Source organism: Tachyglossus aculeatus, chromosome 9 (genome assembly GCF_015852505.1).
Source record: "Tachyglossus aculeatus isolate mTacAcu1 chromosome 9, mTacAcu1.pri, whole genome shotgun sequence".
Classification (NCBI taxonomy): domain Eukaryota; kingdom Metazoa; phylum Chordata; class Mammalia; order Monotremata; family Tachyglossidae; genus Tachyglossus; species Tachyglossus aculeatus.
The window spans coordinates 21,675,926-21,702,659 of record NC_052074.1 but is presented as its reverse complement, the minus strand read 5'-3'; the positions used below and the strand labels follow the sequence as shown (position 1 = coordinate 21,702,659).

Below are 26,734 nucleotides of genomic sequence, written 5' to 3'. Positions count from 1 at the left end.
TATATGTATACACATATGTGCATATGTGTATACACATATATACACGTGTATATATGTATACATATATCTGTATATGTATATATAGATATATACATATCTAGATATATATATATATACATATCTAGACTGTGTATATATGTATACACATATGTGTATATATGTATACACATACATACACGGGTATATATGCATACATATATCTAGATATGTATATATCTTGATATATACATATCTACGCAGTCTAGACTGTGAGCCCATTGTGGGCAGGGCAAGTCTCTCTTTATTGCTGTTTTGTACTTTCCAAGCGCTTAGTATAGTCTCTGCAACGGTCACACAGCTGACAGTTGGCCGAGGCGGGATTTGAACCCACGACCTCTGACTCCAGAGAGCCACGCTGCTTCAGAAACGGCATCACTATCATTTCCCGGGCCCGCCCGCCCGCCCACTTCCCCGTTTGCCCGAAACCAAGATGGCGATCGGGGGGCCTGGAGCCCGTCGCCGCGCCCGGCGTCCGCCGGAAGCCGGGTGAGGTCACTTCCGGTGGGGTGGGGGTAGCTCGCGCGCGCTGGGTGGGCGCTCCCCGCCTGAGGAGAAGCCGTCGCCAATATGGTGTTCTACTTTACAAGCCATGGTGAGTGGAGGAGAGGCCCCAACTGCCGTCTTCGGCCCCGTTGTGCTTCCTTTGGGCCTTGGGGATCCCCCTCCCCAAAATCCCTGCCATTCAGATTTCCCCCTCTCCATCCCCCTCATCTCACCTCACCTCCTCCAGGAGGCCTTCCCAGACTGAGCCCCTTCCTTCCTCTGCCCCTCGTCCCCCTCTCCATCCCCCCCATCTTACCTCCTTCCCTTCCCCACAGCACCTGTATGTATGTTTGTACATATTTATTACTCTATTTATTTATTTTGCTTGTACATATCTATTTTATTTATTTTATTTTGTTAGTATGTTTGGTTTTGTTCTCTGTCTCCTCATCATCATCAATCGTATTTATTGAGCGCTTACTGTGTGCAGAGCACTGTACTAAGCGCTTGGGAAGTACAAGTTGGCAACATAGAGAGACGGTCCCTACCCAACAGTGGGCTCACAGTCTTAAAGGGGGAGACAGAGAACAAAACCAAACATACTAACAAAATAAAATAAATAGAATAGATATGTACAAGTAAAATAAATAAATAGAGTAATAAATCTGTACAAACATATATACATATATACAGGTGCTGTGGGGAAGGGAAGGAGGTAAGGTGGGGGGGATGGAGAGGGGGACGAGAGGAAGGAAGGGGCTCAGTCTGGGAAGGCCTCCTAATGTTTGTCCATATTTATTACTCTTTATTTATTTATTCTTCTTGTACATATCTATTCTAATTATTGTATTTTGTTAGTATGTTTGGTTTTGTTCTCTGTCTTCCCCCTTTTAGACTGCGAGCCCACTGTTGGGTAGGGACCGTCTCTCTATGTTGCCAACTTGTACTTCCCAAGCGCTTAGTACAGCGCTCTGCACACAGTAAGCACTCAATAAATACGATTGATTTGATTACCTCCTTCCCTTCCCCACAGCACCTGTATATATGTATATATGTTTGTACATATTTATTACTCTATTTTACTTGTACATATCTATTCTATTTATTTTATTTTGTTAGTATGTTTGGTTTTATTCTCTCTCTCCCCCTTTTAGACTGTGAGCCCACTGTTGGGTAGGGACTGTCTCTATATGTTGCCAGTTTGTAGTTCCCAAGCGCATAGTACAGTGCTCTGCACACAGTAAGCGCTCAATAAATACGATTGATTGATTGATTACCTCCTTCCCTTCCCCACAGCACCTGTATATATGTATATATGTTTGTCCATATTTATTACTCTGTTTATTTTGCTTGTACATATCTATTCTATTTATTTTATTTTGTTAGTGTGCTTGGTTTTGTTCTCTGTCTCCCCCTTTTAGACTGCGAGCCCACTGTTGGGTAGGGACTGTCTATATGTTGCCGATTTATACTTCCCAAGCTCTTAGTACAGTGCTCTGCACACAGTAAGCACTCAATAAATACGATTGATTTGATTACCTCCTTCCCTTCCCCACAGCACCTGTATATATGTATATATGTTTGTCCATATTTATTACTCTATTTATTTATTTATTTATTTATTTTGCTTGTACATATCTATTGTATTTATTTTATTTTGTTAGTATGTTTGGTTTTGTTCTCTGTCTCCCCCTTTCAGACTGCGAGCCCACTGTTGGGTAGGGACTGTCTCTATATGTTGCCAACTTGGACTTCCCAAGCGCTTAGTACAGTGCTCTGCACAAAGTATGCGCTCAATAAATACGATTGATTGATTGATTGATTCTTTGTGCCTCAGTTACCTCATCTGGAAAATGGAGATTAAGACTGTGAGCCCCCCATGGGACAGCCTGGTCGCCTTGTAACCTCCCCAGTGCTTAGAACAGTGTTTGGCACATAGTAAGTGCTTAACAAATACCATCTTCTTCTTCTTCTCCTTCTCCTCACTATTATTATTATTATTGTTATTCTCTGAGCCTCAGTTCCCTCAGCTGGAAAGTGGGGATTCATTCATTCACTCATTCATTCAATCATCGTATTTATTGAGCACTTACTGTGGGCAGAGCACTGTACTAAGCGCTTAGAAAGTACAATTCGCCAACAGAGACAATCCCTACCCAACAATGGGGTCACAGTCTAGACGGAGGAGACAGACAACAAAACAAGTAGACATCAGTAGCATCAAAATAGATACATTATAGGTATGTATACATTCTTGATAAAATAAATAGAATAATAAATATGTACAAATATACACAAGTGCTGTGGGGCAGGGAAGGGGGTAGAGCAGAGGGAGGGAGTGGGGCGAAGCACTTAGTACAGTGCTCTGCACATAGTAAGCGCTCAATAAATACGATTGATGATGATGATGATGATGGGGAGGGGAGGAGGAGCAGAGGCGGGATTGAATGTGAGTCCCACGTGGGACACGGACTGGCTTGGTATCCACCCCAGCGCTTGGTGCAGTGCCTAGCACATAGTAAGCGCTTAACAAGTACCACAATTATTATTATTGTATCTTTGAATATTGCTTGGGGTGAGCATTTCTGAGATTCATTATTAATGGATGGGAAAGATTGGGACTGAGCATGGCCCATTGAAAAGATCCCAGGCTGGGAGTCAAAAGGCCTGGTTCTAATTCCAGCTCTGCCACTGGTCTGCTGGGTGACTTTGGGCAAGCCATTTCATGTCTCTGGGCTTTGGTTTCCTCATCTATAGCCCGTTGTTGGGTAGGGATTGTCTCTGTTGCCAAACTGTACTTTCCAGGTGCTTAGTACAGTGCTGTGCACACAGTAAGCGCTCAGTAAATACGATTGAATGAGTGAATAAAATGGGGGTTTGAGTCCCGTTCTCCCTCCTAGTCTGTGAGGGTCAGGGACTGTGACCAACCCGATTATCTCCTACCTACCCCAGCACTTAGTATAGTGCTTGACACATAGTAAGTGCTTAACACATAACACCACCATCATCATCACCATTATTGTTGTTTTGCTGGCTTCTGTGGCACTCATACTGCTTGCACCTCCATCTTATTAACCACTTTCCCTGTAGACTTGAGTAAAAGGAGCTTTGCGTATTCATCATTATTACCAATAGTGTTTATTGAATACTTACTGATTATGAAGGATCATACAGGGTTTTTGAAAACATTCAAAAGAAATAAAAGATGGGTTCTCTGTCATCATCATCAACAACATTTACTGAGCACCTCCTGTGTGGAGAGCACTTTTCTATAAAAGGAGTAAAGACACAGCCCCTTCAAGAAATTTGTTATAATAATAATGATGGTATTTGTGAAACGCTTACCATGTGCCAAGCACTGTTATAAGCGCTGGGGTAAATACAAGGTAATCAGGTTGTCCTACGTAGGACTGACAGTCCCCATTTTACAGATGAGGTAATTTAGGCACAGAGTAGTAAAGTGGCTTGCCCAAGGTCACACAGCAGACAAGTGGCAGACTAATGGGGGAGACAGATAACAGTTGCCACATGTAGGTGAAAAAGTTAAAGCAGAGCTCCAGTTGTAATAATAATAATGATGGCATTTATTAAGCACTTACTATGTGCACAGCACTGTTCTAAGCGCTGGGCACTGTTCTAAGCGCTGGAAGCAAATGTTATTATTTAGGCATGTCTGTTTAGCACTTAAGTGGCTGATTGGGTGTCATGATCAGGGAGATGAATGAACAATTTAAAATGTAACGGGGGAAACAAGTGACACGAATGGACAAGTGCAGTAGAATCACGAGTAAGAGTAAGTAAGCAGCTGTATTTGGGTCTGAATTAATTTAGGATGATTTTTTTTTTTTGAAGTGTGCCAAGATAACCTGATAGGGTCTCTTCCTAGATTGAAATGCCATTCTAGCTATGATTTCCATTCCCTGACCTCTCGGGACTATTTATCAAGGTGTCCCATGGCATTGCCACAATGCCAGACAGGCAACATTCAAGATAGGAAATGAAGAAATGACAGTAATGCTGCACTATTTAAATTGCACCAGTAAACTACTGTGGATCATTAGCTACACAGGCCCCGCAATTTACGGGTAATAACCAGATTTAATTTCCTTGAGTGACCATTGCACCCATCCCTCAAAAAACATCGTTTTGAGTTATAAATAGTGCTAGGATGAAATCACCTTTAGGGGAGGGGTTATGTCTATTATTTCTTTTGTAGAGTGTTAAGCACTTAGTACAATATTTTGTGCACAGATGATGCTCAGTAAATATTAGTGATTGATAGGAAAATGGCTTTTGGTTAGTTTGATCCCATTGTTCTGAATTATGTGTCTTGCATTCCCTTAAACAGTTCCTCTTCCATTATGTTTTTTAGTTTTTGAAATTTAGAAGTCAGCCTTGCAGACATTAAATCATAACCACTTTGCTAGGCTTGCCCCTTTAGTTGCCTGTTTTACTCCCCATATCTTTTAGTGGCCCATTTTTCAGTATGTCCGTCAGCTCTTTGATCACCATAAGTCAGTCCAAACTTAGAAGAGGAGGGTGAGTAAATGCCTGTCAGAGTCGTGGATGATATTCTTCCCTCTTCCCCTCTTCAGCTGTGAAAACAACTTTGTACATTTCCTATTATTTCCTGCTCCCATTATACTAAACCTCACGATTTTGCAAGCCTCAAGATGTTTCTGATTTCCAGAGCTACAAAAATCAGAAGTATCTTGAAGCCCATCTGTGTTTATTATATTGCCTTTGACCTCTTCCGTAGTAAAATTTGCAATTGTGAAATTTAACTCTCTGCTGTGTTTAGGTGAAGTGTTAGGAATCGTCCAGAGCTATTTTTGATCCTTAAAGGGATTTAAAAAAAGACAAGAAACATACATGCCCACACAAGTATCTTTATTTTGCATCATAAATTGTATCTACTTATACAAAATTCAGTAGATACAATTTATCATGCAAAGTAAAGATACTTGTTTGGATGTGTTATATTGTCACTTATTAGTAACTCACTAACTTGTAAATTAGTCGTAAGAATCAACTGTGAAATCTTTTTTCTACATCATGAATGCAATCTTAATTTATTAAAACCTAATCAAGGGCCTGACAGAAAGGTTAAGACCGGTAGTTTATTTTTTTACTTAAATTTCCATACAAATTATGCTATTTATTTTCCATGGTGGTGGCAAATATGTGAGGTTGACTTCCAGTAAGAAGAGCATTCCTTTTAAAAAAAATAATTAAAATTATTTTAATTTAAAACTGCGTGGCCCCAAGAAGTTCTGAATGTGAACATGTGAAATTGGTGTTCTAGGCCTTGAACCAGCTGTCATTCAGATTCTAAATTCAATTGATGGTTTTACCTATGAGCCAGAATAGGTTCATTTCGATGGCCTCAGGATCTACTTGTCAAACGTCCCTCAGAGCAGGGAAGTTGGCCAGAGAGGAAGATTGTAAAAGCAGGGGCTACTAGAGCAGTAAATCTCCTGGAGAAAGCTCACTTTACCTCTAATTTTTAAAAGACCAATTAGTGTGGCACTCTAAGACCCAAGAAACTGGTTCTCACTGCGGTCTCTTGTGAGAGTTGAAATGATGTCTAATTTTTGTGAAACTGATCAGACATTTGCCACAGGAAATAAAGAACCTATCTATATGTTGCTACAAGACTTTCTTCTCTACCCCTCCCCAATTTTCCCAAAAATGCCTTTTAGTAGTCATGACAAATCGGATCTGGAGTTTATGGCCTTTAAGATTTCTTATTTGAAATGTGATTCCTCTGTCTTGTCACCTCAGGTACATGTCTTTCTCATCATGTGTCTCTTCAGATTGACAGAGATCATGACTTCTGTGTTTAAATTTTATAGTGCCCTGCATATTAGAGCCTTACAACATGGATGTCTGTAAATGCCCTACTGATTCTAGGTTATGTCTATAAGTGCTTAGTACAGTGCTCTGCACACAGTAAGCACTCAATAAGTACGATTGAATGAATGAATATCAGCACTTTCTGGATCCTGTTTGCAATCAAATACATTAATCCACAAGGAAAGTCCACTTTTGATTTCTTCATTTAAGCCACACTGTAGCTCTAGGTTTGGGATTCGTATACTCTAGTGCACATTTGGCAGAATTCTTGTTGCTTTGATAAAGACCGTTCTCACATGTGGGTAAAGCAGATTGAAATATTGTGTCAAACACAATATCAGGTCCAGATCACTTCCTGCTAAAAGACTTCCCCCACCTCTAGTACTTCTGTATTTACTTTTTGCCCTTCCTCTGCAGTTGTGTACGGAAGGATCAGTCAGTTTTCTCCCATTAGTGTATAGGCTCATTATGGGCAGAGAACATGTCCTTGTTTGCATTGTACTTCCCCAAGGGCTTAGTGCCATCCGTCCCCTCTGCTCAGTGAGTGCTCAGTAAATGCCATTGCTCTTACCGCCGCAAGATGCTGTAGTGGGATCTGAGGAAAAGGATATGCTGTTGTGTATTCTGATAAATCCCTTGGAGAAAAAACAGCATAATTAGTGGTGACCCGACTAAATAATTTTTAAAGCCCATATTCTAATGAAAAAAACCTAATCTCATTCCATGGGGTTCCAAAAGAGTAATTCAGTGCATCTGATATATATATTTTTTAAGGTATTACTTTTAAATATGTTGTTTGCAAACCTAAAATTATGATGTTCCCCAAAAGCTCTCCAACACTGCCCACTTCAGGATTAGCCTCAGCCGACTTTATGTGTTCCAGGACCGACCTCTCCAGAGTCTCCCCGAGTTAAAAATAAAGCTGTGGGGCTTGAGGCCCAAGTTAGCCTAAGTCTCATAGCTTTCAAACCCAGTTTCTTTTTATTTCACAGCTAATTTTTACACCCAGAAAGAATACTGAATAAAATAGTGTCATGCCTGACTCGGAAAGATGGTCAGTTAATCGTGCAAATAAGGACAGTAAATGGACGAGAAAACGGTGCAACTTTTCCAAAACTTTTTCATCTGTGTTCACTGTGCAAAAGTGTTATCTGTGGCCAGCGTTATCTTGGTTTAATTTATTTTCATTTTTGTATTTTCATTTTCTTAGTTGATTCATCTGTTTACACCATTTACATGGGAAAGGACAAATATGAAAGTAAGTTTTAAAAATAATTTTACTCTTTGGGATTTCCGGCAGGTAAGCGATAGCATTTTAATTTTTCTCCCTTTTTATTGTGTTCACATCTATTTAACCCAACTGCTTGGGTAGGTCAGCCTCACAGTTAAAAGAAACTTCAGTCAAAAAATGTCGACCTGCACATTTTGCTTAGATAGTTCGATCACACAATTGCAGGCTCCCACTCTATTATATTTCCAAGGGCAGTTCAAGGTGTTGATTCAAATCTGTGTGCTTGCTTTGTTTAGCTGATTAAGACTTTCTTTCTCTGTCTCTCCCGACCCCTGTAAATCTCTCTCTCTCTCCCTTCCTCCCCCAACTTTTGAGGCCAGTGGGAGCACAGAGTAAGCACTCAGTAAATATGATTGATTGACTGATTGAGCAGTGCTGCTGATGTCCGAGCCTAAAGATGGAGCCTTCCCAGTGCTGAAGTTGCAACTGAGCTCAGCTCTGGTTTAAGGAAAGGAACTGCGGCCTCACCCCATCTCTGCTGTCTGCTGTCCTTTTGGTCGCCAGCAGCCTTAGCCCCCCACATCTCATTTACTGCACCCCAAGATGCTAGGCAGTGTGGTGGTACCCTAGTTGTGGTCACCTTCACCGGCTCTTAGATTGTGAGCCCCCCCGAGGGACAGGGACCATGTCTCTCCCAATGCTTAGTACAGTGCACCCGCTGCTCTCAGTAACCATTTAATAAACACTATTACTCCTTGTACTACTGGCAGGACACTCTCCCTATCCCCAAAAGCCCACTCGCTTCTGGCCGGGTCCAGGAGACACTTTGAAATCAGTGATGTTCTAGTTAGAAGTGTTTTTGTTTTTTAACCTCTCCACACTGACTATTCCCCAACCTTTAAGATGGCCATTTTGATTCACTTTTTATGCTCAGGGCTTCTGGCAAGGCTTTCCTTTATTTGATAGGAATTCTCCTGGAGAAGGTCAAAATAATCTAGGTTACTATTTGATGGGTTATGGTTGCATCCAGGGGCAACTTTGCATTGGATCCACTTAGAAGACAAGCTCTCTGAGTCACTTTTTCATTTATCTTCTTTATTTCTAGTTTGGTTTTTCCCACCCAAGCTCTCCTGCCTACCCTCACTTTTTCCCTTTCACTTCATTTTTCCTGCTCAATCATATGTAATTCAGCATAACATGCTTGTTGTTTCACACACATCTTCTTCCTCCTCCTCATAAGGGCACCTTCTGTTATGTACTGTGGCACGCAATGCAGTATTACTTCAAAAGCTCACAATTTTTTGACTATTTTTAGCCCTGAATTGTGAAATCTTTTTTAGATTAGATATTTAAGAAATTATAAAAGTTTTGAGAGTTTTGAAGGCATATATCTGTGTGAACTTGATAGTGAACCACGTATAACAACCCTTTGTGTGCAAGCCTCCTCTTCTAGCCAATCAATCATATTATTGTGCGCAGAGCACTGTATTAAGCGCTTGGGAGAATACAACAATATAACAGACACTTTCCTTGCCCACAGCGAGCTTATGATCTAGCAGAAAGTTTTAAATTACTGCATTTAGGGATTAAAAGTAACCAGAATTCTACAGAGAGGACAGCAGGTAATCCAGCAAAAATTGCTAGGGAAGGTTTAGAAAGAAAAACCTAGTATATGATAAAAGCATCTTTTGTGATTTACCCCCATTCCCTTCTCCAAGTAAGCATCATTTCCCTTCCTTAGCCTAGTTCCCCCCATCTCCTCTGAGGCCTGCAGCATGGAGAAACCCCTCTGGAGCCAGCTCCATCTCCCTCTGCCACAGTCAGAAGGGTCACCAAGGATAACTTTGGAGGGGTTGGAGAGATTCTCACTTGGGTTAATGGAACTAAGATAGGAAGGATCGGCAGGCAGTTGAAAGAGTTAGTTTCATCGGTATTTGGACGTATACTGTATATGGAGAGCATTGCACTAGGCATTTAGATAACTTATGGAAAGAGATGCTGTCTCCTTGCTTGTAAGCAACTTATAATCTCATAAGAAAGGGCGTTTCTAAGGGAAAGGGGGAAGATGGAGAAGAGCTTTGATCATGTTTTGTAGGGGATCAGAGACACGGGGTTGAGGAGTCAGTGCTTTTACGTAATTGTTGAGCTTGTTTACTGTGAAAATATGGCCCTTCTTAAGTATTGTTTTAGTTCTCTATTCAGTTTCTCAGGCTCCCCAGTGAGGCTTCAGTGGGCTCTGTGGTGCTTTCCCTAAGAGCAATCAAAATCGATCGTATGGACTCTTTAGAAGTATAGAGAAGTACTTTGTTCAGTGCCCACACTGTTCACTCCCATGCCTTTCCTTCCCTTAACCCGGTTTGGCACAGTACAGGCGTTTCCTTCGTCAGGATCGAGAGGGCCAGCAATATCTTGACATTGCTCTGCTTCCTTGCATTGCTACAAATCGGTCCTTGATTCTCCTGAATCATCCCCATTGAACCAATCCCCATCCGTGTTTTAGTAGGTGACATTTGGCTTTAGCAACTGCAAAATGCAACCTCCTCCCACCAGAAGGCATCCTTGGCTATGTCAACGGTTTGCCAGCAGGCGTCATCAAAGAGCCAGGTTTGATGCTTCATGGAAATAATAATAATAATAACAATAATAATAATAATAATAATAATAATAATGGCATTTATTAAGTGCTTACTATGTGCAAAGCACTGTTCTAAGCACTGGGGAGTTTACAAGGTGATCAGGTTGTCCCATGGGGGGCTCACAGTCTTAATCCCCATTTTACAGATGAAGGAACTGAGGCCCAGAGAAGTGAAGTGACTTGCCCAAAGTCACACAGCTGACAATTGGCGGAGCCGGGATCTGAACCCATGAACTCTGACTCCAAAGCCCGTGCTCTTTCCAGTGAGCCACGCTGCTTCTCAGGAAATGAGTTCAGTGAGGTGCCAAATATTCAGAATATCATTATTATCCTTGAACAGTTTCTTCTCAATCTTTTTGGCCAGCTAAATCAATCAATCAGTCGCATTTATTGAGAGCTTACTCTGTGTACTAAGCACTTGGGAAGTACAAGTTGGCAACATATAGAGACGGTCCCTACCCAACAGTGGGCTCACAATCCGAAACTACCAGGAAATGTTTTAAATGCTTTAGGCAGAAACCTGAACATTCACATGGAAATGCCCGCTTTTGATGTTGCCAACAATGATAAATATTCCGGTTATATAAAATGTTATAAAAATTTCTATTATCTTGGGGCCTTTGGCTATATTTCTTATTGCTTCCAGTGCTAGTCCTTTCCATTAACTGGGGTAAGGAGGGGTGGGGGGCGGTTGGAGGGTGTTGAATAAGCTTCTAAGCTTGATCACTGCCTCTTCCCCCTCCTTTCCCAAAAATGTCTTCATTAAAAAGTCATTTTAAGGTGGGATTTCACTCTTGTCATTTAAAAAAAATGATGGTGGAAGTGATTCCTATTAGACCATTGGTCATACTACCATATTGAATGCTTTGTCATAAATCAAGGAATGCTTTTGAATATCGTGAGCTCAGCTGTGGTCTAGTGACATTCTCTATGGACATTTGTTTGTTGAACTTCTTTTCTTATCTTTTTTCCATTCTGTTGTATCTCCCTACAGATGAAGATCTGATTAAGTATGGGTGGCCAGAAGATATTTGGTAAGTGTCAGCCTGGTTCAGTAAAGATGCTTATATTTGGATTGCTTCCAGACTTTCCCACACTTGGTGGGCCCAATGGAATTTTTATCTGTAGTATAAATGTATATGTGGGTAGAACATATATAGAACATATTATACACATATATAGAACATATATAGAACATATTGCTTAGAACAGTGCTTTGCACATAGTAAGCACTTAATAAATGCCATTATTATTATTATTATTATGTGGGTCCATTTGTATCTGTCCATGTTCAAAGATGCACAGTATTGTACTTCTGTACACACCTAAATACTAGAGGTAAAAAGAAAATATTAAAAATTTTACTATCACGTAGTAATTTCAATAGCATGCAGCAGAGTGGAGTGTTGTACTTATGGTACTCCTCTCATTTTTGACAAGTGGACATTACGGGTACGTACAAGTCATGCCCTAGTACTCTCTAGTCATTTCATTTAGATGCTATCTTCTCCCTTGTACCCATCCTTCAGAAAAAATAGAAAAAATCGGTGATTCAGAAATCTACTTGTCCAGGCTTACCTCAGTCCTGCCCATGCTGGATCATTGAGTTTTCACTATGTTTGGCACTGCTATATATGTGGCTAACTTTGCTAAGCCTAAAATGTGGGTGGCTGCCTCATAAAAATTTTTTCTTCTATTTTGTTTTTCTGGTAGAAGTTAGCACCTCTTTGATCCAGGGTTTAATTTAACATTAAATTGATTACTTCAGGGGTAGGCTCACCTCTGCTACTTAATCATTTCATTCCCTGGTCTTGCCCTATTAAGTACCCTATGCTCTCGCACCTGACAGTCAGAATGGGTCTGTTTTTATTTCAGCGTTACATATTCCAAACAAGCAGAGGTCACCTGAACCATCCAAACATAGCAAATATTTATTATGATCATTTTGATTGCCAATTCTGTCTTGTCCTCCTGTCCGAGTCAGCATGCAAACTGGAGGGAGAGAGTCGAAATTTGGACAGGCGCTGCCTCAAGAAACAGCCTCCATTTTGCGGGTGGTAGTCAGGGTGGTTTTCCAGCTGATTCGGGTGAGAGTTCAGATCAGAAATATGTGGGGAAGTGGAGTTTCAGAACAATAAAGAGTCACAACTACAAAATTGCCAACCCCTAAAATTTGCCTTAAAAAAACCCCCCTAAGAACCCCTATAATCTGCCACTCTGTGGAGGGTCTCCTTAAATGGTACAGTATTACACACATGTAGCCATCTATGAAATGAATAGAAAAAATAAGAGTGTGGAAACTTATTCAGCCAAGATGTAATGAAATTTCAACTTTGGTTTCTGACAGCATTTTTCACTTATTGCCATCAGCCTTTTGTTAGGATGTGATTATGTGTAATAAGAATCATGCTTAGTGGAAAGCAGGAGATTTTAAGCCACCAGCCCTGTAGCCCACCATGGGGTACTCCTATTCGTGGTTTCAGTGGAGAGGTTGGGAAATGATTGAAGTAGAACTGAACTCTCCTCTCAGCATTACTAATTAGAAATTGTCCAAATGAGAGCAAAAAGAGATGTGTAGAACAAATCTCTGTATTACCATTTGTGTGGGTAAAATGACAATATTTACCAACCATTATTGTCATTTCCTTCACCTTTTGCAGGCTTTTCTCATGAAAATGAAGCATGATTTTTAGTTTCGTGCTGGTCTGTATGGCACTCTCCTTAATGAGTGGTTGAACGTTTGCCATTGTGTGTCTCCACATTACTTTGAAAGCCATTTGACTCATAAGGAATTAGCAGGTACTGTTTGAGATGGATGGGCTCCCCTCATCACCGCCCCAAAAGTCTAATTCCAAGGGTGAAAGCCAATAGCGGCTTGGATTTGGGGGTTTGCTCTGGTCCGAAGTGACTTGGGACTTAGCCATAACGTGACTCATTGTCAGCCTAAAGGTTCTTTCCTCAAAAAGCTTTGTTCTAGGACTGACTCAAGTGTCGAAGTCAATTCTTGGATAAATTAGGGGGTTTGGTTCAATCCGGGGCAGTCCCAAGCCCTGAACCGCTAGTCCCCAGCTGGTTCTGGAACCAACCAAACTCCTAGGAGGCCTCTGTAGGGCTGACCCAGGACTCTTCCAGGAGGGCAGACTCTTAGGCCAGCAGATCTCCAGACTCATATGTATATCCAGGGTAGAACTGAGTCTGCCTCTGGGAAGAGGTGCAGTGGAGGAGGAGGGGAGAAGAGGGCATGGTAACACCTAGTATTCACTGTGTTGTAAAGGCAGTGCTGAGGAATGGGGACCAAAATGAAAATTCTTCACCTATTGCCCTCAACCACACAATTTCCCCCACTCTGATTTTTGAGGAAACAAATGGTGGTTGTTTCTTGTTTTTCTTTGGTCCCACATAATTGTAAGCAGCGAGGGGAGTGTAAGCTTGGGGTAGGAAGAGGAAAAGTGTCAACAGGAGAACCCTTCAGATGGAGGAAGAAAGTTTCCTCTTTGAAAAGGCCGTGCTCCTCGGCAGAAAGAGGAGAAGAGCGTGGTGGTAATGAGGGTGGGGTGGGAGAGGTGTTAATTCATTGAGCACTCATTTTATGCCACCCTTGGGGAAATGCAATAGTATAGAGGCACAGACTCAAGTACCCTCTTACTTTTTTCTTCCTTCTCCTCCCCTTTCCCCGTTTCTTTTCTTTTCTTCTGCCCTGCACTTATTGCTAGACTTTATTATGTGGCCACAAATAACTGCCATAACCCTATTTTCATTATAAGAGTTATGCCAAAAAGTGGAGCAATTGTGAAAGTAAATACTGTATTTCCTTCAAGGCCACTAGGTATAGATTGACAGCCACTAAATATTGTTTAGACTGAGCTCTCCTGTGGCTTGAATACGATTAACCAGAGTTTAAAATTTCTCCTAATTCATTTTTAGATTCTTGATTTTCTTTACCTCTTTAGTCAATGCTCTATTACCCATGGAAATGGCAAAGTAGACTAGTACGGTCTTTGAAATCCACAGATAATCCCCAAACCTCATTTCAGATAGTAGTTTCACCAGGTACTTTACCGGTGCCAAATTGACTGGCTATTCAGCTCTTTTTATTCCTCCCTCTGGGGGAATCAATCAATCAATCAGTCGTATTTATTGAGCGCTTACTGTGTGCAGAGCACTGTACTAAGCGCTTGGGAAGTACAAGTTGGCAACATATAGAGACGGTCCCTACTCAGCAGTGGGCGAAGTGCTAGTGGGTTGCAAAGTGGAAGAAGGAGGAGGAAAGGATAATCCACAAATGGAATTGTCAGCTGTTCTACCCTTTTTTTTTATTTGGTTAATGAATTATGCTTCTGTAGACCCAGCCTGCCTCCGAGTCATGTCGTCTGTATTAGGCACCTCTGCCCTCAGGCTTTTCAAAGAGAAACCCACACTCATGACAGTTGGCCCACAGTCCCCCCACCATATTTAGCACCCAGTACTGCCCAACATGCCACCTCTTAGCTGGACCTTAATATAGTAAAAGCCAAATGAAATATTGAGGAGGAAAAAAAAATGCTTCTGAGAAAGGGAACAGATGCAAGGGTAAAAAGACAAAACAGGCCACTGATGCCGTCACCCCTCTTCCTCCCACCTTCCAGATAGTGACTGTCCCTTGCCAAACTGCTCACAACCAGTTGTATAAGGCTCAAGCACATAAATGGATGGGCCCGACCTAGGTTTCAGATATAAGGGTCTTCTTTTCCCTTTGGTTAAAGGTTATTCTTTTCTCCTTTAAAGGTTTCATGTGGATAAACTCTCTTCAGCTCACGTGTACCTCCGGCTACATAAGGTAACAAGTCAGTTCTGACTTTTTTAAAGTAGGCTCTTTTCCAGACGTAACCGCTGAAGAGTGCTAACATCCATGTCCTCTTCCTTTCAGGTGTGCCGAAATTTAATGTTTTTGCATAAGTTATATATTGATCCGCTAGACCGTAAGGTCCTCGAGGGCAGGGATCATGTCAACTGACTGTATTGTACTCTTCCACACACTTAGTGCAGTAGGCTGTACATGCATTCATTCAGTTTTATTTGTACGGTGTGCAGGGCACCGTACTAAGCATTTGGGAGGCTACAGTACAACAATAAACAGACACATTCCCTGCCCAGGACAAACTTACTGTCTAGAGACTTAATGCTCAATAAATACCATTAATTGATTGATTTATAACCTCTATACATATGTTTAAAATAACTTTAAATTTAAACGCCTTTGGGCTTTTATTTTTCTTTCCGACTCCTCCAGATCCTTTTTCACATCCCAGAGGAAGGAGAAAAGAAATAACCAATCAAGCAGTCCAGCTGTCTCCCTTCTTGTTACATAAAAGATGCCCTTTTAAAAGTATTTTTGGTTCTTACATACACACCTACATGCATGTTAAATCCCTTACCATTTATTTATGAAGTTCTTCATCTGTTTTTATTGGACTTCTAAAATTAAAACATGAGCTTTTTGAAAATCGTCCAAAAAGCTTAAAAAAAAAAAAGAAAGCCTTGACATTGGAATCTAGGCATTTACCAGTCTGCCGCAGTGCATGCCTAACCTCCATGAGCGGTGTGGCATGTGTAAACATCAGAGAAGCTTAAACTGGCAAATTCAGTTAGTAAATAGTAATTCCTTCTCTTGGTTTTGTGAGAAGGGTCAAAAAGACGGAAGATGAATGATTGATTTGTACAGCTTTGCTATCTTGAATACCATACCTGACCATCAATCTTAGATTTTGAGTGATTGTCTTTTAGAATAGACCTTGAGTCCCTTGTGGGACAGGGACTATGTCTGATCTGATTATCTTGTATCTGCCCAAGTGCTTAGTAAAGTGGCATGTAGAAAATACCTCGCAGATACTATCGTTATTATAATAACTCACTGTCCAGGATTGTATCCCAAGTTAATTTTATAGTTTGAGCCCAAACCAGCAAAACACTTCCCCTTAAACACTTCCCCTCTTTTCATAAAGTGCTGCACTGTCAAATCCCATCCATCCTGTGAGTGTCCAAATGTTGATGTGATCAAATCAAGCGTTTGCTCTTATGTTTCAGGGAGAGACGATGGAAGACATACCAAAAGAAGTGCTAATTGACTGTGCACATCTTGTGAAGGCCAATAGCATTCAAGGTAATCTGTCGTAGGCACTTGTCATTCCTGGAATGAGGGGGAAAAATCAGGTGATCTCATAGTGATGCCATCTGTCAGGTCAAGGCTTATTCTGTTTAAAGAATGTGTCTTCTGGCTTGAGCCACTTAAGATTGGAGGGGCCATTTCCCGGTTTGTTCCATAAAAAATTGCCTATTTTGCTTCTCCATCGTTTTCATACTGGAAACCAAGAATAGCATTTTCAGTTAGTCCTGCACCTGGACCCTCTCCTTAACTCAGTGTCCCTCACTCTTGGAAGGAAGATTCCAAAGATCTCTTTGAAATCCTTCAGTAGGAGATGTTTAGAAGCATTGAGTCAAGAGGGAGATGAACACAGGACTTTGAATTGTTTTATGTTTCCGGCATCATCATTTCATCATCAGCTTCCAGTTTGCCACTGTAAGGCTTTCGTTGTTCAAAGAATTGGGAAACTGTTGAGTTGATTCACTGTGATTTTTGAAAGATTTAAAAATAATATTTCAAAGAAAACATTTCCAAATCTCGGCAATATGGCATGCCACCGATTGCCCTTGATATAAATTAAAGGTGAAACACTTAAGAAAATCTGACACTCTCCAATAGATGAAAATGCACTGCATCTAAAATTTAAATTACAGAGCCAAATGGTGTACAGGTTTGTTTCAGAAGAAAAATATTATCTAAATATTTGTTGGTAGGTGGAGATTTGCTCAATCTCTGTTTCTAAGCCAAAGCTTAACATGCTGAATGGCATTAAGTGTTCCTCTAGCAGATTTCCAAAGCCTACTGAACTGAGGTCTGTGTAAAGGTTGAGGGCAGAGTGGAAATCTGCAGTAAACTGGAGGAAATAAATACAACGGAGGAAAGAGTGAGCTGGGGGAAGAGTTGGCGAGAGCAGAGTTAGAAGTGTAAACCAGAGGGGGACCTGAGCTTTGGGGGGAGGAAGAGAAAAAGAGGTTGAATTGGTAGGAGGTCGTGCTCGAAAGACACACAATTTGGAGGTTGGAGGAGACCAGAGAAGAATTGAGGGAAAAGTAGAATTGAGGGGGAAAGAGCTGGAGTCACTGGGTTTTTTTGTTGTTTTTTTTAATGGTATTTGTTAAGTGAACAGTTCCAGACACCGTTCTAAGCACTCGGATAAGTGCAAGCTAATGAGGTTGGATACAGTCCATGTCCCACGTGGGGCGCACAGTCTTAATCGTCATTTTACAGATGAGGTAACTGAGGCCCAGAGAAGTTAAGTGACTTGCCCAAGGTCACACAGAAGACAAGTGGTGGAGCTGAGATTAGAACCCAGGTCCTTCTGTCTCTCAGGCCCGCCGTGCTGTGTCCACTAGACCACCCTGATTCTCGCAATGGCGAGAGCACATATCTAGGCTGAGGAGCCCAGAGGCAGAACAGTTGCCTTCTAGATCCTGCTGGGCCCCTATTAAACTTCCTTGTAAGGGGCTTGGAACTTTAGGAAATCCCCCCTCATTTAATTTCATTAATAGAAACAGACTTTTCTAAAATTTCAAATGCAGTGTGTCAGTGTTCAAATAGAATCGACAACCTTACCCTATTTTTCTCCCAGATCCTCATCTCTCCTTCCCATGTTTTATTTTTTGTTCTGTTTTCCAGCCACCCTCTTTGAATGAAACCATAGCTGGTGTACGTTAAAACAGCTCTGTGCTTTATCCTTTTAGTCTCTCATGCTTATCCTCTCCCTGCCGATGCTCCAGTCTCCAATTAAAAGGGAGAGAAAGGAACTCTTGTCCACAGTGGGGAGCCCCCAAACCAAACTTTATTCCATATGTTGGGCTCCCTCTCCTTCCTCCTTACCTTTTAAAGAAAACTGGTAGTGGTAGTGGTGGTAGTAGTAGTAGTATTTTTTAAGTACCTACCTAAATGATGCAGGGCACTTTACTAGGAGCATGAGAAGTACAGAATAGAGAGGCAGCTAAACCTAGGGTAAGGCCAATCATGGCCCAAGCCCTTTGCCGTAGGGGTCCCATTCCTCCTATGAGCAGGACATCGGAGCCTGTGAGAGTAGTTCAGGCCTAAGACCTAATTCCCAGGACTTTTTTGTTTCACCTTGTGGTATTGAAGCAGAGAACAGAGAAGCAGTGTGGCTCAGTGGACAGAGCACGGGCTTGGGAATCAGAGGTCATGGGTTCAAATCCCGGCTCCGCCAGTTGTCAGCTGTGTGACTTTGTGTGCCTCAGTTACCTCATCTGTAAAATGGGGATTAAGACTCTTAGCTCCACATGGGACAACCTGATCACCTTGTATCCTCCCCAGCGCTTTGCACATAGTAAGCACTTAACAAATGCCTTCATTATTATTATTATTGTTATTGGCTCCCCAAAGGCTTGCTTACCAGGAGTGAAGGTATGGGTTGGGGAGGGCGGATTTAGTGAGCAGAAGTTCTGCTTTTAAACTCCCTTACCCACCCTCTGCCTTCCCTCTGTCCGCACTGTCCACTGGGCTCAGCCGTTGAAGAGCTGCCCTACCACAAGCTGATGGGAGGGTGGAACAAGGTGATTTTAGGGGCTCAAGCTGTCTCCTGCTTCCATCCCCTCACCTCCCCATGTGGCAGGAGCTCTCTGGAGGCCAACTCACCAGGAAGGGTCAGGCCTAGAGCTTTTCTGATCCCCACTAGGAGAGGTATAGAGATGAGGGGGGGACATCCACAAGATTGGACCATGGTCTGGGGCAAGAGATTTATAGATGAACTTCTACTCTGCCCTTCTGTACCTGCACCAGGTTAATTGTCACGGGCCTCACAACCCTCACCCCTCTAGGGATGGCTCTGGCAGTGAGGCAGCAAGAAAACTGGTGTTGTTAGCCAAGGGACTTGGCATGGGGGGTGCCCTTGTTTCTTAACATTGCCCAGTCTCCAGCCCACATGCTGAAGAAAATCTCTCTTGGCAGGCTGCAAGATGAACAACATTAATGTGGTATATACGCCCTGGTCTAATCTGAAGAAAACAGCTGACATGGATGTGGGACAGATAGGCTTTCACAGGCAGAAGGATGTAAGTGTTTTGCACCCACTTAAGGAGCTGGACTCTGGGTTCTTGTGTATAGTGCCCCATCATTTTCACATGCTGCCATGTGGCATGTGGCCAAAAGGGAGCTTTCAATTGGAACTGACCAAATGTACTCTTAGTGTGGACCTGCTGGAAAGACCCCTGCCCCTCCCCTGCATTACTGTGAATAATGTATTGCCAAGGATCCAACTGTCCCTCTTCCTTCCTTTCCAAAGGTGAAAATTGTGACTGTGGAGAAAAAAGTGAATGAGATTCTTAACCGCCTGGAAAAGACAAAAGTGGAGCGATTCCCAGACCTAGCAGCAGAGAAGGAATCCCGGGACCGAGAGGAAAGGAATGAAAAAAAAGCCCAGATCCAAGAGATGAAAAGGAAAGAGAAAGAAGAAATGAAGAAGAAGAAGGAAATGGATGAACTTAGGTGAGTTTTAGCTGTAGGGTGGGGCATCAGCACCTGCATCTGCCACATGTTATAATAATAATAATAATGATGGCATTTATTAAGCACTTACTATGTGCAAAGCACTGTTCTGAGCGCTGGGGAGGTTACAAGGTGATCAGGTTGTCCCACGGGGGGCTCACAGTCTTAATCCCCATTTTACAGATGAGGTAACTGAGGCACAGAGAAGTTAAGTGACTTTTCAAAGTCACACAGCTGACAATTGGTAGAGCAGGACCTTGAACCCATGACCTCTGACTCCAAAGCCCGTGCTCTTTCCACAGGAGTCAACCACAGTGAGTGCAAACAGTAAGATCAGTCAGTGGTAGTTATTGAGCACTCGATGTTTGCAGAGAAGTTTCTGAACAAATACAATAGAGTTGGTAGACAAGATCCCTGCCCACAAGGAGCATACACATTAAATGGGGAGACACACATTTAAATAAACTAAATAAATTGTAGGTGGTTGCAGACACAGTTGTTTTGGGGTGATAGCAAAGTGCTTAAGAGGTCTAGGTTAGAAAAAGATAAGGTGAGCCTGACCAAATTAATCAGTAGTCATTGAATACCTGCTTTGGGAGACTGGGCAACTTGGAACAGTACTCATTTTACATTTGAGGTAACTGAGGCACAGAGAAGTGACTTGCCTAAGGTCACACAGCTGGCAAGTGGCAGAGCCAGGATTAGAACACAATCCTGCGCTCTATCCAGTAGGCCACGCTGCTTCTCAAGAGATGGGTGGCAGGGGAGACAAGAACTAGACACAATGAGTGTGTGCAGTCTGAAGCGTAGTGGGAGAAGCGAGAGGATGAGTAGTGGGAGAAAGTCAATGGCGTGCCTTGAACCGACGGTCAGGATTTCTACTTAATGCGGTGATGGGCGGGCAGCTATTGGAAATGTTTTTGGCGTGGGGAGACATCCTCCCCCTGTCATCATCAATTAGCTGTTCAAAGCCTTCTTTCTAAAGCAGAATCATTGAGAAAACCTACCCTAGTTGTGTTCAACCTGGAGGTCAACAGTTCTAAGCCCTTTTTAAAAAAAAAATGCATGCTGAAAGTATGTTTACTGTGTGTGTGTGCCTTTATACTGTGCATTTTTCAGCTTGTTTCTTTGATGATCTCTCGTCTAGGAGTTATTCTTCATTAATGAAGTCTGAGAATATGTCGTCAAACCAGGTATGTTCAAACTTCTTCCTAAAGGGGAGGTAAAGTGATCTTATGGAAAACCGATCCCAGCACAGGTGTGCAATATGTAACAGTGCCCAAAGCGTAGCCCTCCTGCCACACTCTGCATAGACTCTAAATCACATTCAATCACTGATAACTAAAGCCTAGAAATCCAGGGTGACCCTTATGAAAGCAGGTCCATTTAAAACTTCATTTCATTAAAGTATATTTTTAAGCAGGCCACAGACTGTAAACAGACTTAGAGTCTCTTCTGTTCTTTCTTTGCTATGCCAAAGAATACATGTTGGGTTACTACAGGAAATATTAGGGCTAGAAAGGGAAAGGCTAGGCAGGTTACTACGATATAACACTTGAAAAGGGATTAGAGGAGTGCAGATCCCACACTCCTTCACAGGTCCTATTGCCAGTGTCGGATAGGAAATACCAGGCTGGGTGGACTGCCTACATTCTTAATCAATGAGTTTAACCAGGGTATTTCTTGAGCGCTTACTCTGGGTAGACCACTGTCTTAAGTGCTTGGAAGAGTTCAGCAGAGGTATTAGACATGATCCCTGCCACCCAGAAGTTTAGAATCGAAGTACCACTCTAATCCTGACAGAAAATAAGAAAATCCCTTAAGGACAGCGTTTCTCAGAACCTCTTTAAAGCTGCCAAATGGTGACCAATTTGAAAATTTTTTTGCCAGAAATGGTAAAAGTGGTTGTTGTAGTAAGGAGGATGGACTGAAACAGATTTTATAGTGCATTAGGTTTATAAGTATTAGGTTTTCTTAAGGATCTGTTTTGGAAAGGATTTAAATACTTTTGAATATCCAAATGACTTTCCAAAGTCTAGCACAGTAAAGAGCAGGGTAATTTTCCCATTGCTGCCTTTGTAAAGGTGAGACCCAAACCATCTGAATTCAGCAAGATGCTTTTTAAACACTTTTGTTGCCAGAAAGGTAACTTTAGGATAGACCTGTTCAGTCCTTTGTTGAGAAGTCAAAAAAGCCAAGAAAATAACTCACCCTACCCCCACCTGTGTGCATGTCTAGCCCAGCCTTTGTAGAAGTTTCCTCTCTCTGATGTGGACAAACTGGCCCACCCTACCCCCAAACTCAACATTGTTGTTTGATGAAGTTTAATGTTTTCCTGTAGCTTTAATCAGAATCTGGCTTCCAGAATGTTTGGGGACCCAAACATCCCTTCCCATTCTAAGCATTATTGAATAAAAAAAATATTGGGTGCTCTACCCAGAGCTGCTCTGGAGCTTTTAATATGCATGCAAATAGCATCAGATTAGGGACAGATGCTGAAAGACTCCATGCAGGAAGTGGAATTTACTGAGTTCAGAATGGTTATCCCTCCCCTCCTCTCAACCCTTTCCTCTCTGACACATGTGTTGTCAGTTTGTGTCTCTGCACCAGGTTGAAATCTATTTCAGCTTGCCAGAAAAGCATTGAATTGAGTAAACTTACTCTCTATTCCCGCTACTCCATATCCTCGGGAGATCTGAGGTAATCTGGTTCCTGCTGAACACATGGGGCATAGAAACCTAAGAAGACTTCTCCATTTATTTTCTTCACCCCCATCACAGTGATCTCTGACTATGAGATGCATTTCATGAGTAGATGAGTTTATGAAAGGAAGAAGCGGCCACGGAGAAGCAGCATGGCTCAGTAGAAAGAGCCCGGGCTTTGGAGTCAGAGATCACGGGTTCAAATCCCGGCTCCACCACTTGTCAGCTGTGTGACTTTGGGCAAGTCACTTCAATTCTCTGGGCCTCATTTACCTCATCTGTAAAATGGGGATGAAGACCGTGAGCCCCTCATGGGACAACCTGATCACCTTGTAGCCTCCCTAACGTTAGAACAGTGCTTTGCATATAGTAAGTGCTTAATAAATGCTATTATTATTATTATTATTAAAACATACCCCAAAAGTTTACTTTTCTGTCTTATTTTCTTCCTCTTGATCTTGTGTTACTTTGGTTTAATGAACATTGTCCTTCCTAGATCAGCTTCTTATGCCTGCCTGTCTTGTAGTTGTAAATTTTTTGCCATCAAAACAGTTGCCAAAAGGTCCATTCACAGTTCACAGTTGTGTAAGAGAACAGATTTCTGAAGGGAGGGATGGAAATTAGTGATAAAGGGAAGTGGCAGCCTGCCATGGAAAGATGTAGAGAATTGTGGGGTTCATCATCCTGCATTGCTAAATTGCAAAGCCACCGCCCCTCCTGAGCTACAGTGGGATTTTGACGGGAGTTTAGTCTTCAGGATAACCCAGAAGAGCTCCCAGGGGGTACCGAGGTGGCAGGGTGGGTGGTCAGGGCTTTCCCATGCCATAGTACACTCTAGGTAAGGAAAGAAGAGAACCTGCACCCCACCAGGCCTCGGGAGTTTGAGCCCCTTGCCACCTCAAGCTTTAGGACCTGAGCTCCCTTGTAGGCACCAGAACACCGTTTTGGGTCTTCTGTTCAGCTGAAAGGTAGAGGCCACCTCCTTAAATTGGTGAAGGTGGCCTTTACTCTGGAGATGGATCTGATTTAGTAGATGGAGGGCCACAGGGGTCTGGATGACCATGCAAATTGGTCATCAGAGCATTTAGGATCTACATTCAAAAGAACTGTTAGAAGTACATTGTATTGAAAATACAAAAAGAAAGGTTAAAATAAGAAAATCGTCCGTAGTAAGTTTTTATGTTTTGATTTATGATATCCATTTGGAAAAGGCATCCATTGCCTTAGTCTGTGGTGTCAGAAGCACAAAACAATCCATAGTCTTGCAGCTAGCACAGAACTAACACATTTGGGCTGACATGCATTGAAATTCTGACTGGAGAATTTCACGTGAGTTCATATACAGCAGTGTGGGGAGTGCTGAGCTGACTTTCAATGAGGTGTGATTTCTCTGTAGATAAGGTAAGATGCCATCTTTGGAAGTTCTTATTTCAGGCCTCTTCCTTTCCATGCCCGTCCTCCAGTTCTGAATACTAAAAGAACTGAAAAAGGCAAGGAAAAACTGGGGTAGGAAGAGAAGCAAAGACTGCTAAACTTAGTCTTTGGCTCCTTGGAACTATACAGAACATTTGAATTGTCTCAGAAATAGCCTCTACTGGTTTCATTTATTTTACTCCATTCAGGGAAAGAAAAGTGGACCCGAGAAAATGTTCTGTACCTGCACTTGGAATTCCTTCGGTGCTCAATTTACTTGTGAGCCCACTGTTGGGTAGGGACCGTCTCTATATGTTGCCAAATTGTACTTCCCGAGCGCTTAGTACAGTGCTCTGCACACAGTAAGCGCTCAATAAATACGATTGAATGAATGAATGAATAATGTTTTCGCTTTTCTTTTCACAGGATGGCAATGACTCAGATGAGTTCATGTAGACTCATTTGAACTTGGACAGACCCAGACGTTATCAGATGTGCTCCAAATGCTAAAAAAAAAAACTTATAAAAATTCAACAGACTTTGAAGATTTGCAAACTCTTGGACTGGCATTAAATTTCCAGGTGTGTGCCATGGAGCCTGGAGATGGCCTGGAACTGAAGGGAACTAAGATGTGTTTTTGCCAGAAGAACAAGTGTCATGGGTCTTCGTGAGAGTTAGCTGGGGCTCGCTTTTGGGATGGGTTTTCTAATCTGACCGGTTCAGGGAAGTGTTTGTACTGCTTTAGTATTTCCCAGAAAGCAAATGTCCTCAAAGACTGCCTCAATTCTTTTAATATTTCTCCAGCGTGTCACAAAACGTATTAATGATAGAAGGAAATGAAAGGAGGGCATCCAGGAATAGAAATGAAATGCACATGGGGATTTGGGATTGTAGAGGCTTTCGGGATGGGGGCTTACATTTCACTGAACTGAGAGAAATAGGAGTCGGCGTTCAGCTGAGCAAATTGCTTGGCTCCAGCTTCTTCCCAGTAGACCGGGCTGAGCACTGTGGATGACTGCGTGCTGGGACCGCTCTTGCCCACTGACAGGTCACCTCCCAGTCTGAAATATGAGAGGGGCATGTTGATGCCATTTTAGGACCCCCGAGGCTATAAGAAAAACCTTGAAGGGTGACTCTTTTTAAAAGACCACCCTCCAATTCACCAAAGTTCAAACTGAAAATTGGTAATGTATTGTAACTCAGTTGGTCAATATCACATCACCTGTAAATGCTAGAATAAAAATGAAATTAAAATGAAATGGATACTGAAAAATTCAAGAGTGCATCTCTAGGGGCTGTTAGTGCTGTTTTCTTTTTTTTGATGTTGTTTTGTTTTTTCCTCATTTGGCCTTGACCAAAAACAAAGATTCAGAAGGACTGGAACCATGGAAGCTGGTACTTGGGTTTCTTGAAGAGAGAGTTTAGTAAACTATGGTGATGGTCCATATTCTTTTGCATATTCATTCATTCATTCATATTCTTCCTTTCTTTCTTTCTTTTTCTTTCTCTCTCTCTCTTCCCTAGACTTTGCCAATTTAAGCCTAAATCTATATACTGGCTTCCAAGCCCTGCCATGAGCCACACAGGTCCGTTGACGGGGGTAAGGCATTTCTCTCCCTCCCCCTTCCATGGGTTGCAATGTGATAAACACTGGCAACTGACTGAGCCTTGCATAAGTGGGAAGGGAAGTGTGGCGCTACATTGGGACACTGATGTCATCCAAATTATCCCCCCCAGTGTTTGAGTTGAACTTGACCTCCTTACAATGCTAACACACACACACCCACACACACCACCACCACCGCCACCACCATCCGTCCCCCATCTCTTCCCCCGACAAGGTACATGTGCCCAGTGTTCAAAAAATGTGTGGCTTACTGGAAAATCACCAACCAGATTTCTTAAAAGCCATTTGTGTGAAGCAAACTCCTGGCTTTGTCCCTTCCCAACAGAATAGAAAGTGCTGGTGATGCTTCTGGAGATGATGGTGTTCAGAAGTGGAAAGACGGCCACTTTCCTGGCAGAAGCAGGTGGGTGAGGAGAACGGGTCCGGGGGAGGGATGGAGTCAAAATGAGTTTGGTTTTAGACTGTTAGCTCCTTGAGGGTAGAGTCCATGTCTTTCATGTTTATTGTATTTTCCCGAGGACCAAGTACAGAAAACACTATTGTTTGCTTGACTACCTCCCTTCACAAAAGGAGAGACAATGTATAGTGCTCTCCGTTGCACAGTCTTGATGTCACCTGTACTAGCTACCACTTCCTTTCACCTTTCCCGGCTTCCACAGGGAGCTCACATCTAATGGGCTTTTTCCTCTTGATGTACAGGTGGCCAGCTCATTGTTGGGAAGGTAGCTGGAGACTCTAGAAGGGAGTTTAAGGCCTGAAGTAGGCAGTAAAGGCCATGGGCTGGAAGTGACTGAGGAGGGACTGAGAGCATTGGTGTGCTTGACACAGGCAGAAATATAGCATAAAAAGGTATAACTTACAGTGGAATGGTTTTCAGCTCCCATCTAGATTGCTTAGCTGCAGGAATGCAGGAAATGGGCTGTCTGGGGTGATTTGGAGTGTGATAGGAAAGGGGAAGGGAGAGGAGAGTATTGGAGGGAGGCAACATTAAGGGCTAGGGAGAGGAAAGCTGCCAAAGCAGTAATGAGGAGCAAAATAATCTTTGGTTAGGAAGTTGGGAATTGAGATTGATTATCTCCTTGGAGGAGTTGGTGCAGATTCTAAGTGATACTCTTTTCCAACCAAGGGCCTTTAAACGGATCTGTGTCGTTACCAGGAGAAA

The 26,734-nt window shown here is 42.4% G+C and overlaps 1 protein-coding gene across 2 annotated transcripts; it reads left to right on the top strand.

Annotated features, from left to right (window-relative positions):
• The first annotated feature begins 547 nt into the window (after positions 1-547).
• CCDC25 (coiled-coil domain containing 25) lies at positions 548-25,223 on the top strand. 2 transcript variants are annotated; one of them, XM_038751716.1, is made up of 9 exons: positions 548-631; positions 7,589-7,636; positions 11,239-11,278; positions 15,009-15,060; positions 16,308-16,383; positions 19,294-19,397; positions 19,628-19,830; positions 20,978-21,023; positions 24,372-25,223. In XM_038751716.1, the coding sequence occupies exons 1-9, from the start codon at positions 607-609 to the stop codon at positions 24,399-24,401; spliced, it is 624 nt and encodes a 207-aa protein (XP_038607644.1). In that variant the 5' UTR covers positions 548-606; the 3' UTR covers positions 24,402-25,223. The 2 variants fall into 2 exon arrangements, with proteins under 2 accessions (XP_038607644.1, XP_038607645.1); XM_038751717.1 differs by lacking the exon at positions 7,589-7,636 and having other exon boundaries at positions 589-631.
• Positions 25,224-26,734: the final 1,511 nt, after the last annotated feature.